This window comes from Pomacea canaliculata, linkage group LG1, assembly GCF_003073045.1.
Source record: "Pomacea canaliculata isolate SZHN2017 linkage group LG1, ASM307304v1, whole genome shotgun sequence".
NCBI lineage: Eukaryota > Metazoa > Mollusca > Gastropoda > Architaenioglossa > Ampullariidae > Pomacea > Pomacea canaliculata.
In genome coordinates, this window is record NC_037590.1 from 32,368,320 (window position 1) to 32,385,109 (window position 16,790).

General features: G+C 36.0%; 1 protein-coding gene across 2 annotated transcripts; it reads right to left on the reverse strand.

Annotated features, from left to right (window-relative positions):
- Nucleotides 1–1,552: 1,552 nt before the first annotated feature.
- Nucleotides 1,553–15,755, reverse strand: LOC112567771 (vesicle-fusing ATPase-like). Of its 2 annotated transcripts, none has more exons than XM_025244588.1 (21): nucleotides 15,700–15,755; nucleotides 13,102–13,187; nucleotides 12,770–12,869; nucleotides 12,402–12,520; nucleotides 11,943–12,088; nucleotides 11,384–11,436; nucleotides 11,079–11,167; nucleotides 10,590–10,732; nucleotides 9,447–9,513; nucleotides 8,999–9,131; nucleotides 8,481–8,555; nucleotides 8,226–8,316; nucleotides 7,990–8,064; nucleotides 7,473–7,660; nucleotides 7,015–7,110; nucleotides 6,597–6,753; nucleotides 6,089–6,222; nucleotides 5,833–5,899; nucleotides 5,328–5,407; nucleotides 4,771–5,019; nucleotides 1,553–4,293 (listed from the first exon to the last, which is right to left on the reverse strand). In XM_025244588.1, the coding sequence occupies exons 1-21, from the start codon at nucleotides 15,706–15,708 to the stop codon at nucleotides 4,222–4,224; spliced, it is 2,229 nt and encodes a 742-aa protein (XP_025100373.1). In that variant the 5' UTR covers nucleotides 15,709–15,755; the 3' UTR covers nucleotides 1,553–4,221. The 2 variants fall into 2 exon arrangements, with proteins under 2 accessions (XP_025100373.1, XP_025100382.1); XM_025244597.1 differs by lacking the exon at nucleotides 15,700–15,755 and adding an exon at nucleotides 13,528–14,166.
- Between the last annotated feature and the right edge of the window lie 1,035 nt (nucleotides 15,756–16,790).

Genomic DNA, 16,790 nt, shown 5'->3' on the forward strand with positions numbered 1-16,790 from the left:
GTGACATCTGTTCACTTAAGTTTATTTTAAGGATGGAATATTTTTACTTCGTTTTTTATTTCTTGAGAAGAAATCACACAATCTAAAATTTTCCTTGAAGTTGATGGTGGCTGTACAAGGGGGAAAAATATCTCCAACGACAACTTGCGATTTTGCCCCTTCATCGCTAATCTCACTGGAGGGAAAACCATTTTCCATTGCCACTATCAACTGATATTTCATTGACGACAAGATAATTCCAGCACAATCATATTTATTTCGCATCAGGTTGGTTTAATATTAATATCACGGAAGTGATTCTTGCCAAATAACGGGGACACAGTTTCTCAAAAACGCGATTTTTTTTGTCCTTCAAGGAATAAATGTGAGAGGTTGTAGTTTGTCAGTAAACACCCAAAACCGAATAAAGCAGGTCTTGAGGACGTCTGCGTTGAACTGTATCCGGTCTTTAGCCAGTTGGCACATTGGAAAGTCGTTAGGCCTTTGTGTGTTCAGGCTATCGCCAGAAAGCTCGCTAAAGAAAGTGAGTAGAATTTAGGGTGGGGGAAGAGTAGAGGGTGGGAAGCAGACAGGATGCTATGAGCGAACACGGGTCGTGAGGAATGTAAAGGGGAAGGAAGGAGGCCGGTACATAGAAAGGCAGGTAAAAGACATTTTAAAGGTGTGTTTTTGTGAGTGTTTGTGTGTCTCTTTGTTTGTGTCCGTGTGTGGGTGGGGGGTGCAGGGAGGGAAGCGGTTCATTAGTTTACTGATGAAGCCCTCTCCAGCTTTTTGTTCTTTCAATGATAGCAGACATTTTCCTAGTAATTTACTCAGTTGCTGAATTCAATCATTAACAGAAGCCAGTTTTGTAACTAAATGTATCGAGTGTCGATTTTCGCTGTTGGCAGTCCTCGTAGTATGCATCGAAGCAAAAACCCTACGCAACCCTTAGGGACAGGGTCAAATCTCTCCCCTCCCCCTTGCCATACATAGACTGGTGTTTGATATATACAAATCTCAATCAAATTTCAGTAACTTGAAAGGAAAACAAAAAACACTTTTCAAATATTAAAAGGCATGCCTTTGGACTGTAATGTATCACATATTCCGAATTTACCTCGCTGATGGTGACAAAGCTCCATGAAGGAAAGATATTCCGATAGAAGTCAAACTGAACTGTCCCTCAACATCGCCAAGGTACTCTCGACGCTGTCTGTAAAGTCGAAATACTTTAAACTGTGACAGGCCAGTGTCAGATCACGCCCCGATGAAACTGTCTCCGCAAAGATGCAAATTACTCCAAGTCTTGGCAAGCAACAAAAATGTCGAAGGACTTCTCGGCTGCCTTAGTTGCTGGTACGGCGTAAAACTCACCAACCCACCCACACATCCACCCGTAGACAGACCTGTAACAGCTGCGCCATCGTGGTTCGACAAGCCGGCGGGTGGAAGAATTGTTGCCCCTTGAATGGTCATTGAAGCGACGCGAGCCGGGAAACCAGTCGCACAGAACACACACAAACAAACAGCCTCAACAGTTAGTCTTGAGAAGAAATCGAAGCATCAGAAGTTGAACCATCGAGGTATTTTATTTACACCTGCATAATGCTTGTTCCGTAATTTACTGACAAAGGTACAATCAATGAGTATCGGAGTAAAAACGTTGAAAAGGGGGAAGGAGGTAGAGGGCATCAATTGTGTAAACATGGAGATCTACCGACTGTAAAATTATCGTTAGGTAAAGACCTATGTGGATTCCCCTTTCCCTAATACCCCTTTTTTGTACAAAAAGCATGAACTACAAAGCTTTTTACTAATCTTATTTCACTGTGGTGAGTTGAAAGAGAGAAAGAATGAATGAATTACGAACGAACCTATGGGGAAATGGCTAGCTTGTGTTCGACATCTGCTTACAGCGGTGAATAGTCAAAGCACATTATAATGAGATTGTTCACGTAAAGTCACTGTAAAAATGGTGTATCCACTGTCAAAGGTCAGCTAGTCTATAAATTCAACATGCAAAACCGCTCTTGGGACAAATGCAAACATTTGGCGGCTTTTAACAAAATACGAGCATGCATCTTTGTCGGTTCTAGCAAGCTGTATCAAGTGAACACAACTGTCAACTACATTGTTAGTGCAATAGGTCTTCTATACAATTAAAACGTATTCCTTTGAAATAATATTAACTATTTACTCACCACTAGTGTTGATAAAACACTCACATCAACGTCAGTGTAGTAAAATTGTGTTGAGTCATAAACTACCGATAGAAGTATTTGTAACAATGTGCGTGTCAAAACAAAAAAAAGCTACCGATGGTACAAAATCGTACCACAATCAACGCCAATATATTTTATGCAAGAATGTACATCTATTTCTGAACTGTGAGAAACGCACAAAAATGTATAATGAATAAAGCAAACTTTTAACATTTAGATGAAAATGTATACTAAAATGATAATTTTACAACTGTGTAAAATGGTCAATCAAAAGTTCTAAGCAGCAAAGACAGATTGTCCAGTGCTTATCTATAACAAATTTCTGCACGCTGGTCATCGGTACCACAGGAAATTCTCGGTCTCTTTTTCATTAAGACGAAAGATACCGTGTCTTGAAAGTAAATGAAGAGCACAAGACTAAAATTCAAATGGTTCTATCTCTATAAAAACCCGCCCTATTGACTTCACCAATGTGCAGAGAGAGAGATATTAAAAAATATTTAAGGGAAAGAATGTAAATATCTGCGACACTGGCTCGTGACGATGGAATCTGTGGAAAGAAACTTATTTTCCAGCGAGACCAGGGAACAAATGACGCTCTCAATTCCAGCTGTTTGCTTGACAGAGGCTACAGGTGCCAAGTTACAGGACCTGCCAACAGCATTACAGGCCTTTCAAAGCCATGTTTTTAGAGTTACAATCAGCATCACTTCTGTCCTCAAAACTTCCAACCGTTTCGCAAACTCAATGCCATATTTTGACTTTTTTCCAGTAGGATTTGTGCTTCTCACACTAGATGGTGAAGATGTAAACTATAGCAGCTAGCTTCAGGAACATATCTGGCTCAAAGGTCACCAGCTCAGTTTGCGGTTCAGACCTTAGTTTGTAGACCTCTACTGCAAACAGCTACGCATCTCAAAGATCTTGGAAAGACTAATCTTAAAAAAAGAAAAGGACAATAATAAAGAATTTTATGTTTAAAGAGTCTAATAAGTAAATCCTGAAGGCAAACGGTTTTACATCCACAAGTGGATTCTATCACAAGTTGAAACAGAGACACTAGAGATGTGCTGAATGAGCGTTGGTATGAAATATTACACAACAAAGATTTCTCAGACTTCATTTATCTTCTGAACTATTTGGACACTTTCACACACATAGAGCAAATAAACGGGATCTGTTAAGACAAATTTGCCTTTATAACCATATTTAATGTGTTTGTATATCTGAGAGGGCTCAAAGCAACTTCTGCACTTTACGGAAAAGAGTGGCAGATTATTTGCAATTTATAGCCCTGTTTAACTGACCTATCACAATGAGAAAAACTGCATTCTATAGCCATCAGAATAAGATAACATATTTGTTTTAACAAAGCTAATACTACACTGCGAAGATGAAGTGGAAAAGAATACATATCTGCATCATTGACTAACGACTAGACCCGTCTGCTACTCACAATCTAAAGCCTAAGATAAGCCACTGACCCAACATCCATTCCGGATTGCATGCACAACAAGGTGTCAAAACACCAAGATGACCTACAGAAATACTGGAATGTAAAGAAAACAATTAAAACTTTTGAAATATTTAAAAAATTGCTTAAATTCACTTTTTTATCTGCTTCAAATAGTGGATGTCATCGGTCCCATTCTAAAAGTGGTATTATTCCAGTTATCACAGCAAGTCTCTCAACACGAAGTGTAAGTCTACACGTAGGGGAGGTAACTCGTCCACCTTGCAAACGGACGACTGAGCTTTCTGCCACCTTCTCTCTGTGGAATTTAGCACGTTCGCACACAAGTGCATGCATATATCTGAATCCATGGGATCATGCAGTCACTCAAATGATGTTGAAAATTTTGTATTTATAAATGAAACACACAAGCAAAGAACAATTATTTCAGCTAATGACTAGGAAACTGCAGCATGACTAAAACTTGCAGCACTGCACTGTGTGATGTTTGCTGGCTTCCAGATGTTGATTTACAGATAGAACGAAGAACACCAGATGTAATTTTTAGGCATATTCCAGGGCGCCTTCATCTTCTAAAATGCATATGAACTTTGAAGCACGTTCGCCAATGTCTGTCTGCAAAACAAGGAAACATGGGTTAGGTTTTTGTCATTGGCTATGGACAGAGGCATGCATAACACTGTGTGTGTCCCTATCAAAAAAGAAAAACTACTTTTGTATAAAAGGAACAAGATTATAAACTGAAATGCTATTGTTCTGATGAAAATATCTGAAATGCAATAACCATGAAAATACAAAAATAAAACATAGCCAATACTTGAATTTTGCACCCTCCAAAGAAAAAAAACACTTGGAAACAAGACCCTGAGAATTGATGATAATGTCAAAAAACAAAACTTCAAGCAAAACTTCAAGCCTGGGACATGAACCACAAAAAGATCTGAATACAGGACAGCCAAAATCCTTGCATCATTCTAAGTGACCAACAAATAGAATCACTGCTACAAACTGAAAGTATACATACATATGCACAGACACAAATGTATTCACAAACACATAGGCATACAGAATGAATGAGTTTTGTCTCTATACCTGTCTAGCCATTTCAATGAGCACCAACAGCTTTTTGATCCCGATGAAAAGTCGTCTTCCTTGAGTCTTCTTTTTGATGACATCCACCTCGTCCTTGCTAAAAACTTCTGAGTGTTCTAACACTGTCAGCAAGTGCTCACTGCTGGAGATGTTTGATACATGCACAACCGTGGAAAAGACATTCAGCATCTCAAAATCGTTCAGCACATCCTTACGACTGGTTGTTCCAATCACCAGCAGCTTCCGACCCTAATAAAAAGTGACACCATCACAAATCAGATATTGGTCTGTAATCCAGTAGTACCCTAGTTACCTAAGACACTAAATGAATGTTTTGTTTTATTTGTTTCTAAAGACTTTGTGTTGCTATATGTGTGGTCCCCCATTTACATCAATGCAATGAAATTAGCTTTCAAACTGCCAGCCATGGTTAATTTTACAAAAAATATTGAAGACTGACATCTGAATGGTTCTTTCCTCACATTAATTCTCCACTTTGTTTACAAGAATCAAGCGACTCTGCTAGCCAATGCTAAAAATAAGTTGGCTGTACTCACAGGAGGTGGAGCCTTTTTCAGCAGCACCAGCAAAGCCTGCAGAACCAGGTTAGAAAAACGAGGACCAATTGGAACATAGTCTGAAAGTGGAAGAATCTGTTACAGTACGAACAACATCTTCCCAGCATCTCTAAAATAACATCATCAATATTACTGTTACATAATCTTTTGGAATTAATGAAAAACAGTTTATCAGACCAGTAATTTAAGTGATCAGGTTTAAAATTCATTAAAAGGTGGTCTTGACATAAATATATCAATGTACAAGTGCCATTTCTAACACCTAACCAGCTATTTCTATTTTTTTAACACATTAAGTCATGATTTAGTGTTCTCATTGCAAATTTATTATATCTGAGATTAGAATATGATGTCACACAAATATTGAAAAGTAAAGAAGTCAATGCAAAATAATCTTCAGAAAGTTGTTCATGGGAATAAACGCTGAAACATAACAAGGAAAGCACAAAGAAAATATTCAATATAAACGAAAAGGTGACCATACCAAGCAATCTCTCAATATCATCAATGACGATACAACTGAGTGGAGATTTGTATGCATCATCAAAAATCTGAAAAATTAACATATCTCTTGTTAGCTACATAATGAACAATAAACTGATGATATTGTTAAAAAGCTGACTTTTATAAAAGGACAGTCTTTAAACATTCAATAGAAAGAGCATAAATCTAAAGAGAATGAGGCAAGATCTGACCAAAGTTTTCATTTTTAAACACAAATGACAAATGTTAATAATGACCTTCTTGATTGCCTGGCACTTGGCAGCTTCATGATATCCAATCATATTCTCAGGACTGCACAGTTTAACGAATGGGAAATCTGAAAGCTTTGATATCTTAGCTGCCAAAGCAGTCTTGCCACTGGCAGGAGGACCTGAAAAAATGTGCCACAATGAAAATTAGAGTAAAGCCTCCGATAATGAGATACTAAACATACCCATGTTATCCAACAAAATACAGTTTGATATTGAGATGAGAGCATATAACAGAAGAATAAGCCAACAAACTACAAACCAATTTCTTCTTTCTCAACTTTGGTTAATGGATTTGCTTTGTAAACTTGATTAGTTAAATTCTTTAAAATACATTCAAGATTAAGAAATCTTTTTAGAACAAAATTAAAAATAAAAAAAACAAAAAAAATGAATGAACCATTTTTTAAAGAGAATTGATAAAGAAAAGATTTAACACAAATAAAGTTTAGACTTCGAGGGATGCTGCAAGTGGGAGCAAGAAAATATAACCAACCTTCCAAAAGCATTGTGACCAATGGTGTGCGGTCGCTGGATCGTGTCTGTCCAACAATCAGCTCTCCATCCTCCAGCACATGTTTCACAGGCTCACCCCAGTTGATGATACCATTAGATAGGAATGTCTCCAGCTCTTCTTTACTGCTGCCAAAGGCCTAACAAAGCAAAGACCTTTGGATGCTATGTGCTCTTTACACAACTAGTTAAAATAAGAAGTTTAAGTGACTTTTGTTTATTCACATCCTCCTATTCCATATAAATATTAATCTAAAACACAAATAAGATGTAGATATTTATTCTCTATCATATAAAGATAATCTAACATGATATAGAGAATTATTTCTCAAGGTTTTCACTCTAGATATGCAGCTATGCAGACGTAGTTGAGAACTGAAACACTAATAAGCACCACTCACTGGTTTGACATCATGTTGTAGGGCGTGCATGAAGTCTGTTCTTCGGATTCTTAGCTTCTCCATGGCATCAGGGTCCACCTCCACAGTTGATGATGCCTAGTCATTCAATGATTAGTGCACTTAGATTCCATTTCTTCATAATCAATACATTTTTATCAGAAATCAAACACACCTTGTTTCTGAAGAAACTGTCTTCTATGTGTGGCATGTTAGTATATGTCATGTGCTAGTTTTGATCTTATATGCCGTTACATTCTAACTAAATATACACCAACTTAATAAGAAAATATGAAAATGATAATAGCATAAAAATATGCTCAAGTACAAAAGCATTAACCTTTATTAAGTCTAGCACATTACATTTTATTAGATTCACTTAGCTACACTTTTATACTATCTGCTGAAGCATGTCCTTTACACAGCATACATTCTGATACAGGCAGCATGTATCACCTTACCTTGATGAGCCTGTTCATGGCTGTAGACTGTGCTGCTCGCACCAACCCTTCAATCTCTGCTCCGCTGAAGTTCTTGGTCAGTGTTGCAAGCTCTGAGAGATCAACATCAGCATCCAGCTTCTCATGCTTTTTCATAGTTTCTGTGTGAATTGTCAGAATTTGAAGTCGACCAAATTCATCTGGCAGGCCTGCAGAATGAAAACAAGCACAATAATTTATCTTGCCTCCATTACACAATGCAAATCTTCCCAGAAAATGAGTGACATGACAAAACACAATGGCATGACAGATCATAACAGTGTAACAGAAAGGACAAAAATAACGGTTTTCTTTAACTTCTAGAAGGAAGCCAGGACGTCCAATTAGCTAAAGTTAAAGTACTTCTTTATCATTTATGTCTAACTCTGTACAGTTTAGAGTTTTTCAGTCACAGAGTGGAGATGGCATGTAGACCATACATATTTGACTTAACTGTAAAAAAGAAATAAAAAGATTCTGAGATTTGAACAATACTTACCAATTTCCATTTGCACTTCTAGCCGGCCTGGACGAAGCAATGCTTCATCAATCATGTCCTTTCTATTAGTCATACCTGAAATTAAAAATAAAAACCAGGTTACCATGAATATACTCTATGTAGTCAAATAAATGCAAATACTGTCATGTGTTTGCCTATGCAAGATAATCATAACAATGAACTTAGCAGCTGTTTGTGTTAATAAAAAATAGTCGTTTCTAATACATAGTACTGACCAATAACAAGAATGTTGTTCAGCTGTTCTACTCCATCCAGTTTGGCAAGAAGCTGGTTAACAACTGTATCATGTACAGCAGTATTACCTGCCTGAAAATATATAAAATAGTATACAGGCCACATTTCACTTATACACTCTCTCTCTCACTTACATTCTCTCTCACACATACAAAGCACCAAGGAACAATGACCATGCTAGTGATAAACTATTGCAAAAGTCTTTGCATTGCTTAGAAATCAATAACTATACATACCACAGAACCTCTTGATTTGCAGATAGCATCAATCTCATCAAAAATAATGATATGAAGACCACTGTTAACTCCACACTGTGAAGAAAAGAATGATTGAGTTTTAAAAATAAAGACAGAAATGTATGTTGCATAAGATACAAATTTTAAATTACAAAATCTTTTAAATAAAACAATTTAAAATATGATGTACAGCTTTCTTCAAATTTAAGCAAATATACCAAAATATCTTAAAATCCTCTTCTTAATTTATTGTCTTAAATTCCATTTTATGATTCTTTATGAAGTATTATGTAATCTTGAAAACAATAGTCAAAAACCAGAGCCAAAGATAAGTTAGCCAGCACAACGTGCTTCTTAACATAAAAGTTTAACATACAAATAAAATACACAAACAGTAAATTAATGAAAAATCATATACAGTTCTAAATTCCTTGATATCACTATTTGAAAACAAATGAGCAAACACATACAATGGCATTTATGGAATATTTATTTCCAAATATGAAGCTTTAACTAACCCTTTTTTCCTCTTCTTCTGCCTCAGCAAAGAGCTTTCTGATATTCGCCTCTGACTCTCCTACATATTTGTCAAGAATCTGTGGACCATTGACAATTTTGGGCTCTCTTGCATTGAGCATCTTGCCTATTTGTCTGTTCAATCAGCACAACAATAAATAGCTCTTATGCACCTAGCAATCTCCTTACCTACACACATACCAACTCATATGTATATACAAGCCCCTACCTAAATACAGTAAGAGTCCTGAATGTTTGAAGGGTGCCTCAATATTTAAATATTCAAACATCACCATGGGAGGATACATAAAACTCTGCAGCGAATAATGTTACCTACTTTATTGTTTAAAGACATGTTTTAATGACTAATGCATCAATTTTTAAAACAATAATCAGCTTGAATAAAACAAGCAGCAGCCAAACAAATGATGCAAACAGAACAAGTTTTACCTTGCCATCAGTGTTTTGCCTGTCCCCGGTGGTCCAAACAGCAAAATACCTCGAACATGCTTCATACCTTTAAGACAAAATTCATATTCAATTTTTTAAAGCTTTATCCCTACTCAAGGATTATTTAAAAAAAAATTAAAACAAACATGTGATGCATTAAAAACAAGCATTTAATAATGGAACAGCAGCTATTTCAATTTCTCTATTTTGATATGATGGCACAATATAAACACAAGTGGAAAATGCAAGACAGATGATCGATATTAAATTTAAAAAAACCCTGAAAGCATTTTTATATGCATAGCAGCAACATGATTAATATATTCTATTTGCAGCAACATTACCTGTTCTAAAAACGTAAGATCAAGGCTCAAGATTTTATTATTCAAAGTGCACCAGAAATGCTGTCATTCTTCTGTGTACTACTATTATTTGCAATATGTGTTATTATGTGTACCACTCTTTAAAGATTCTTTCTTCATACAGGTATTTTAAGGAAATAGTGCACATGTAAAAACAATAACTTGCATTTGTTTACATTCAGAAATCATGCAGCTTCTGTTTTACAGTGCATTGTGGGAAGACAAAAACCTTTTAAAGAATTTTTGTGTAACTGTGAACTTGTCACTTTCAGTAATAGTGGACTTTGTTTGACTGCATTCAGATTAAGCTCTTGTCCACATTAGGAATTTTCCAATTTTTGTACAGCTTGAGAAAAAAAAAAGTAAATTTCTGATGGAACTTTGCATAAGCTACAGTGTGTGCCTTTATCTGAAGACTGTTTTCTCTTTTCACTTGCATATGATTTGATTTACTTTTGTAATAAATAGACTATATTATCATGTCTCATTAAATCTAAACAAAGGAAAAACAAAAAGCACACTCCTTTTTCACTGATAAAATACACACATTTCTAGACAGTTTTATGTCAATACCTCAAGATTGCCACAAATTAAAACTTCCATTGAAATGGCACTGCTATGTCTTGCCTTAAATCAGCAAACAATATTTCACCTCCAAAAGAAAATAATAAATCAAAACTTTGTAGCTTCTATTATTATTAACCCGCTAGTAAGTCGTAAGTTACTACTGACATGGAGAAAACACAAAACAATTTTTGTCATAAAATGAAGATTTACTTACCCAGCTGCTCCACAATTTCAGGAGGAAACACTCGTGATGCAAATGCTCTCCTGAAGATGGCAGTAAACTCTTTATCAAGGCCACCAATCCCCATTTTGTTGAAATCCCAGTCTGGATTGATAATTGACTGATAAGAGGACTTTCTGTACATAACATGACAGAGGAATCATAGTTATGAGCATTCCATGTCTCAAGCAAAATAATCTTTGGCTGTCTTAATAACAAAAAATAAATCTTATGAAATCAACCTTCTTACATCATTAACTTTTCAAAATCTCCACCGCCAAGCTTTCCCCTCTTTATCTTTTACATGATAAAACTAAAAAAATAATACATACAACTGATACCAAAATGAATAATTCCCTCATCCTAAAAGTAAACTATAAAGAAATAATCTATATTACTAAATGTACTCAAAAGCCTTCACATTTTCATGAGGCCTTTAGTCAATTGCTTTATTGATCCAAGAGTACATTTTTTTATCCATACCCTTTCGCCTTGCCAGTAAGGTTTAGATTGGAGTTCTCTGCCTTCTCAAAGATCACACCAGAATTTGGAGTCAGCAGCCCAATGTTGGCCTGTGAAGGAATAAATTTGTAAAATGCTAGACAATAAACAAATTAGAAATTTGGGGCTGGCTGTAGCAACAGATTTCTTTCTGAAAGCCCCACAGCATATCTTGCAAGTATCTTCTACACAATAACTCGGCACAATCGGTTTTCAAATTATTTTCTTAAATTCTGTTTTGTTTGGATGGTATGTCTGAAAATTACAACAGGAAAATTAAAGCTTACCAATTTAGGTTTTCCTGAAACCTGTTGTCCCTTCGCATATGTGAAGTCCAACACTGGTAACAAAAGGAATGTAAATTTAGCAAGTCTTTCACTCATTTTCAAGCATACAAGCAGACTAGAATATGATAGAAATTGATCAGGCAAATATATTGTGCCTGTTTATCTTTTCATTGATACTACTAAGTTTGTTCTGAATTCATTATATTCCTGTTTTGAAAAAAATAGCTCCTAATCTCAACTAAATATTTGTTTCTGTTTTCTACTCAATCACTTCTTGTCTCTTTTAACTTCTTTCCTTTCCCTAAGTACCTAATCTTTGCTTTCTCTTTCCAGGTACAGTCAGGCAGATTTCATAACCGTCCACAGTCATCTTATATGATCACAGCCATCTATAGTAGTCACCTTACATTTCCGATCAACTGTAGCTTTGCAATCACATCTCTTTTAGTTTAACGGTACTAGTGAATCTTACTCAATTTTCTTTTTTGCAAGCAATAACAGAATACATTCTTTTTTATATAACAAATAAAATGATATTTTCCAAATATTAGATTGTTACCTTCAACTTCCTTGACCAATAGGCTGTATAGTTTGGAATCATATCCAAAGACTACAGGCTGTTCTACTGACAAACTGTGACCCCCAAATGTCATCAAGAATTCTGTAGCCAACTTGTCACTGTCCAGGCTCTGTGGTGGGGTCGAGCTGCATAGATCAGAACTTTTAAAAACACAAGCAATAAAACCTTATCTGCCATTTAATCTTCCCCTGAAAAAATACTTTCTCAAAACATAAAAGTAAAAATAGGACATTAATCTGACAAACGGACACACACACACACACACAAAAAACCACAAACACATTTTAGTACACTTACATGTTCTTTTAAAAGCAAAGCAGCCAATGAAATAGTTTCAGTCACTCAAATTTCCCCCCTAAAATGTGATGCATAAATGTTTCAGGAAAAGATATGCTGATTTTTAATTGTTTAACACTTAGTTTTTAAATCGATTTTCACCTCTTTTTTTGCAGTGGCTCGATCTCCAGGACCACAGAACCAATGCATTGTGTCTTGGCATTGAATTGGAATTGCTGAACTTTGACATCGGAGTTTAGAACAATGCCTGCCCATTTTCTCTGTTTTAGGCAAAAAAGATTTACAGATGTTAAACATGATGTAGTTGAAATTTTGCAGTTCACAATGTCTATAGCAGATTGCTTGTGAGTAATGCATGATCCAATGATATTCAGTTTTTTAAATAATGAAATAAGATATAACATTTATACAAACTATTTCCACTAGTAAACGTGTTAAAGATAACAGAAAAAATGAATAATATATTTCCCAACAATTTCAGAGTACTAGTTATTTTTTTCAAGACATACCTGAGCTGCATTGAAAGCTAGCTTTCCTGGAGGTACTGTTGGGTGTGCCAACACAGTAAACACAAAATGGCTATGTCCTGATGGTGTTACTTGAATATGCCTAGAAAGTGAGAAAACTGCATACGTTAGTCGTTTAAACAGGATAAGTCTTTTTCTCTGTCCCCTTCTTTCATTACAGATTTCCCACCAAAACACAAATAAATGCACACTGGTGAACACATACACACACACGGAAATATGAAACGGCGGACATAAGAACATAAAAGAAATGCTGATTATTTTTAACAACTATACTAGTGATTTAATAAGAAAAAATCCAGCTGTGTACTTACTTCACTCCATTGAAATCTCCATCGTTAACTAATACGCAGTTAGTCAGGGAGAGATCTTCCGATGGACACTTTATCGTTCGGAAAAGCTGCAAAAATAATTTTTCAAATTACACACAGAAATTTTTAATGAAACAATACCCAAGTTTGTGAGTTTTCCGAAGCTCTCACAATTTCTTAGTCACATGGAAATGTATATTTTTGCGGGCAACATCTAAAATTACAAAAATAACACGGTGATAAGGGGCGCGTGCGTGCGCGTGCGTTCCTGCGTGCACGAGTGTGTCGGGTGTAACTGGGTGCATACGCATGTGTCTGTGTAGTGCAGTGTCAAAATGTCGTGCAGAACACTTGCTCAAATACGATGCTGAAATGAGAAAATTCACTCAAAACTCGCTACCGACGGCGCGATATTCCCAAACACAATACCTTCGCCATCGATCTGGTCAACGCTGTGGCTAATGCAAATTTCTTCTTGCAATTTTCTACCCCAGGCCCGGTCGCTGTGTAGCACACACCAAGACTTGCTGTCACAACAGTTTACCAGTCAGAAGTGTGACTGCTCAATACCGATCCTTTCCAGACAGGTGCACAGATTCTCCGGCATCGCTATAGTGACGTAATGCGGAGTCCTCCCGCTCAACAGATGTTAATGTCTCCACTCGTGTAGCTGTCTCAGGAAGGTAGTGCGCTTGTTGACAGGCGCTCCGGTATCCCTCCAAGTTTAATCCTGATTGTAAGTTATTTTTTATTCTTCAGAACGCTGCTAAAAGTGATAAGGACGTGAGCTACGTTGCTGGTGTACGGGAATCACTCGCCAGATGACCTAGCTCCGTGCAATCTGATGCAGCTGCTATAACGGCGAGTAGGATGGCCACATTACTAGATATCGATCTTTCGCGGTCGGTTACAGAACGGGTGATTTTTTAAAATATTTTTATTACAAGGAACACACACTGCGTGCGCAGTTTCCTGTTGTCACTTTAGTCTGCAGAAACCAGGATGTGACTGGTAGTTTCACTTAACTACCAAAACACACACGCAAGCACGCAAACGCACACATCACTGCATTCGCACGTAACCTATTATGCAGTGGCAAGGTTGCTTCCTCGTCACTTTTTGTTGTTGTCAATACTATTATGTCAGTTTAGTAGTGTCACTAAATACAAAATTTCCAATTTCTTTTCCTTTTTTTTTTTTTTGGGGGGGGGGGAGGTAAGTTTTCCTTGGCTTTTGTAAATGTCCAGAAACTTTAGACTGCTGGCTCTTGGAGAGACAAAAGGGAAGTAGCAGGTTTTTCACTGTGGTTTTCGCTGATACATAAAGACTTTTAACTATAAAAGCTTGAATCACATACTTGTAAAAACTTTGATAAAAATTATGATGTCACACTAGGAGAACCAGTAAGAAAGCATTGCATTTTGCCTTTAAATTATAGTCACCACATCTAGTCAACAAAATAAATCAATCGTTCATGTACTACATCTAAGGCATTTACTACATACCACTGCTAGCTATTACATCAATAAGCAGTGAACGTAGGTCTCATGTTGACTATAGCAAAAACATTCACTTTTATGGACTGAAATTATAGTGTCACATGCTGTGTAGTGCTCTAATCCAAGAGAAAAAATGTTTCTCTTCACAAAACAACTAGTTTCTGTAATTTTGTGAGAAATGTTTAAATTTATAACACTAATGTTCTTCTAACAGTCAACACTAAATTGTCTTCAAAACAATGATATTTAATGTCTGCAAAAACAAATTATGCTTAATAATCATTAACCTAATTTATAATTAATATTACTTTATAAAAAATGTATTTTCCCAAAAACCTTAATATGAAATGATTCATGCTTATTAAAAAAAGTAATTAAAGATACTGAATTTCATGTTCCTTTATTGGATGCTTTTTTGCCTGTTAAACTGTTTCTTTTAAATGTTTCATGCTTCAACGTATAACTACTCCTGCTTTAAAGAAAGCATACATAAGATACAGCATGTTTTGTTTAATTCAGCTTTTCATGAAAATTCTTATGAATATAGACTGAAACCAGAAATAATATAATACTAATGTTACATGCTGTCACTGTCAAATAACTTGTGTATTTTATCTTTAATGTCTTTATCACTTATTTATTATTAAGGAGTACAGTGGTATTTATTTTGGTTTGATGTCAACAGAAAGAGTATTCGTGAGAGGCTCTGTAACAGTCTGGTCACAAAAAAGAACACAAGGAACATATTCATAATTTCTGGCATACAGCGTGTGTAAAAACCTTCAAACACATAAATTAATTCTCTTCCAATAACAAATACCAATAAGCAAAAAAGGAAGTTCGTAATAAAGAGTAAAGCCTGCTGTTTGTGAAACTATTTCAATACACACTCGAAAAATTTTTAAACGATATCAGCGATGCGTGAACGTGTCTTACTGAAATCGGTGATGCCAGCGGCTAAAGTCAATTTTTAATATTATTAATACGAAGGCAACAAACAAACTCCATCACTGAGGAAAACACTATAAAATACTATGTACCTTATATAATAACTAAGACCTACACAAAAAATTATTTACGTGTATTGCACACGCCTACTTACCCCCGTCATCTTGGATCAAGGGCGACAACCCTATAATTTGTTTTAAGAAGGGGGATCACTCTCAGAGCTTTCTACTTGTTTACTAAACCACCGTGTATCGGTCTGTCCTTTCAGTGACTTCTGGGTTACAAACACATTAATACGAAAAAAAGATGGAACTGCCACACTGTTTACACGTTTTCTACTTCGCAAGTCACTTAAGATTCATGTAAGCTGTATACGGGTATTAATACCGTCTGTGACAAGGCATGATGACACAAAACTGATTCATTCTGCCAGTGTGGAGTTTCCACGTTGGCTACCTTTCTGCGTGCTAAGCCACGTGTAGCCACAGCCGTTTCTGTTTGTTCCCACGCTAAATGGCGATTTGAATTAAGCAATTGAAAAATAATTTTCATTCACATTAGACACATGACCATCCGATTAACACCAAAAGCATCAATATTTGTGATTTCAACGTTCCCTTTGTGTTATCTGTTGAAAACCTTATACTTCTCATCGTCACTGTTATTAACATGACCCGCAATAAGATTCGGCTGTCTTTCAGTCTACTTGCTTCGTGAGTTAAGATCGAAATATGATTGCTTTGATTAGTTGTTTAAAATACGCAAATGACTTTGAATTATGATTCATATTAGGCAAGATCAACAGGATTACTGCCCTTTTTACTGTCATTTTTCTTTTATCCCTCTTCAAAGCACGTGATCCCAGATTTGGATTACCAATGGCTACGTGAAGCATCGCTATCAAAATTTTTAACATGATAATGTTTAGCAATAGTAATATTTCAAAACGATTAGAAGTTGGAGCCGATATTGTCATGTCACGAAATAAGTATCCAGTGCATTATTACGAGTAAAATGCCATGTTTCTATAGCTGGTATTAGCTTTGTTTTCTCTTGCATGATCATTAGCAAAATACAGTGATACCTCGATTCTCGAACATAATTCGTTCCGGGAGGACGGTCGAGAACCAAATTGTTCGAGAACCGAAGCAATGAAACCCATAGGAAATAATGGAAACTGGATTAATTCGTTCCAAGCCCCAGAAAATGCCTATTTACTGGCCTAATTTGTATATAATATGTAGA

Coding starts and splice junctions, on each gene's coding strand:
- LOC112567771 (XM_025244588.1), bottom strand. Junction 12,870..13,101: donor GGAGATTTCAATGGAGTGAA/GTAAGTACACAG, acceptor CTCACTTTCTAG/GCATATTCAAGTAACACCAT. Junction 4,294..4,770: donor TCATTGAAATGGCTAGACAG/GTATAGAGACAA, acceptor CTTGTTTTGCAG/ACAGACATTGGCGAACGTGC.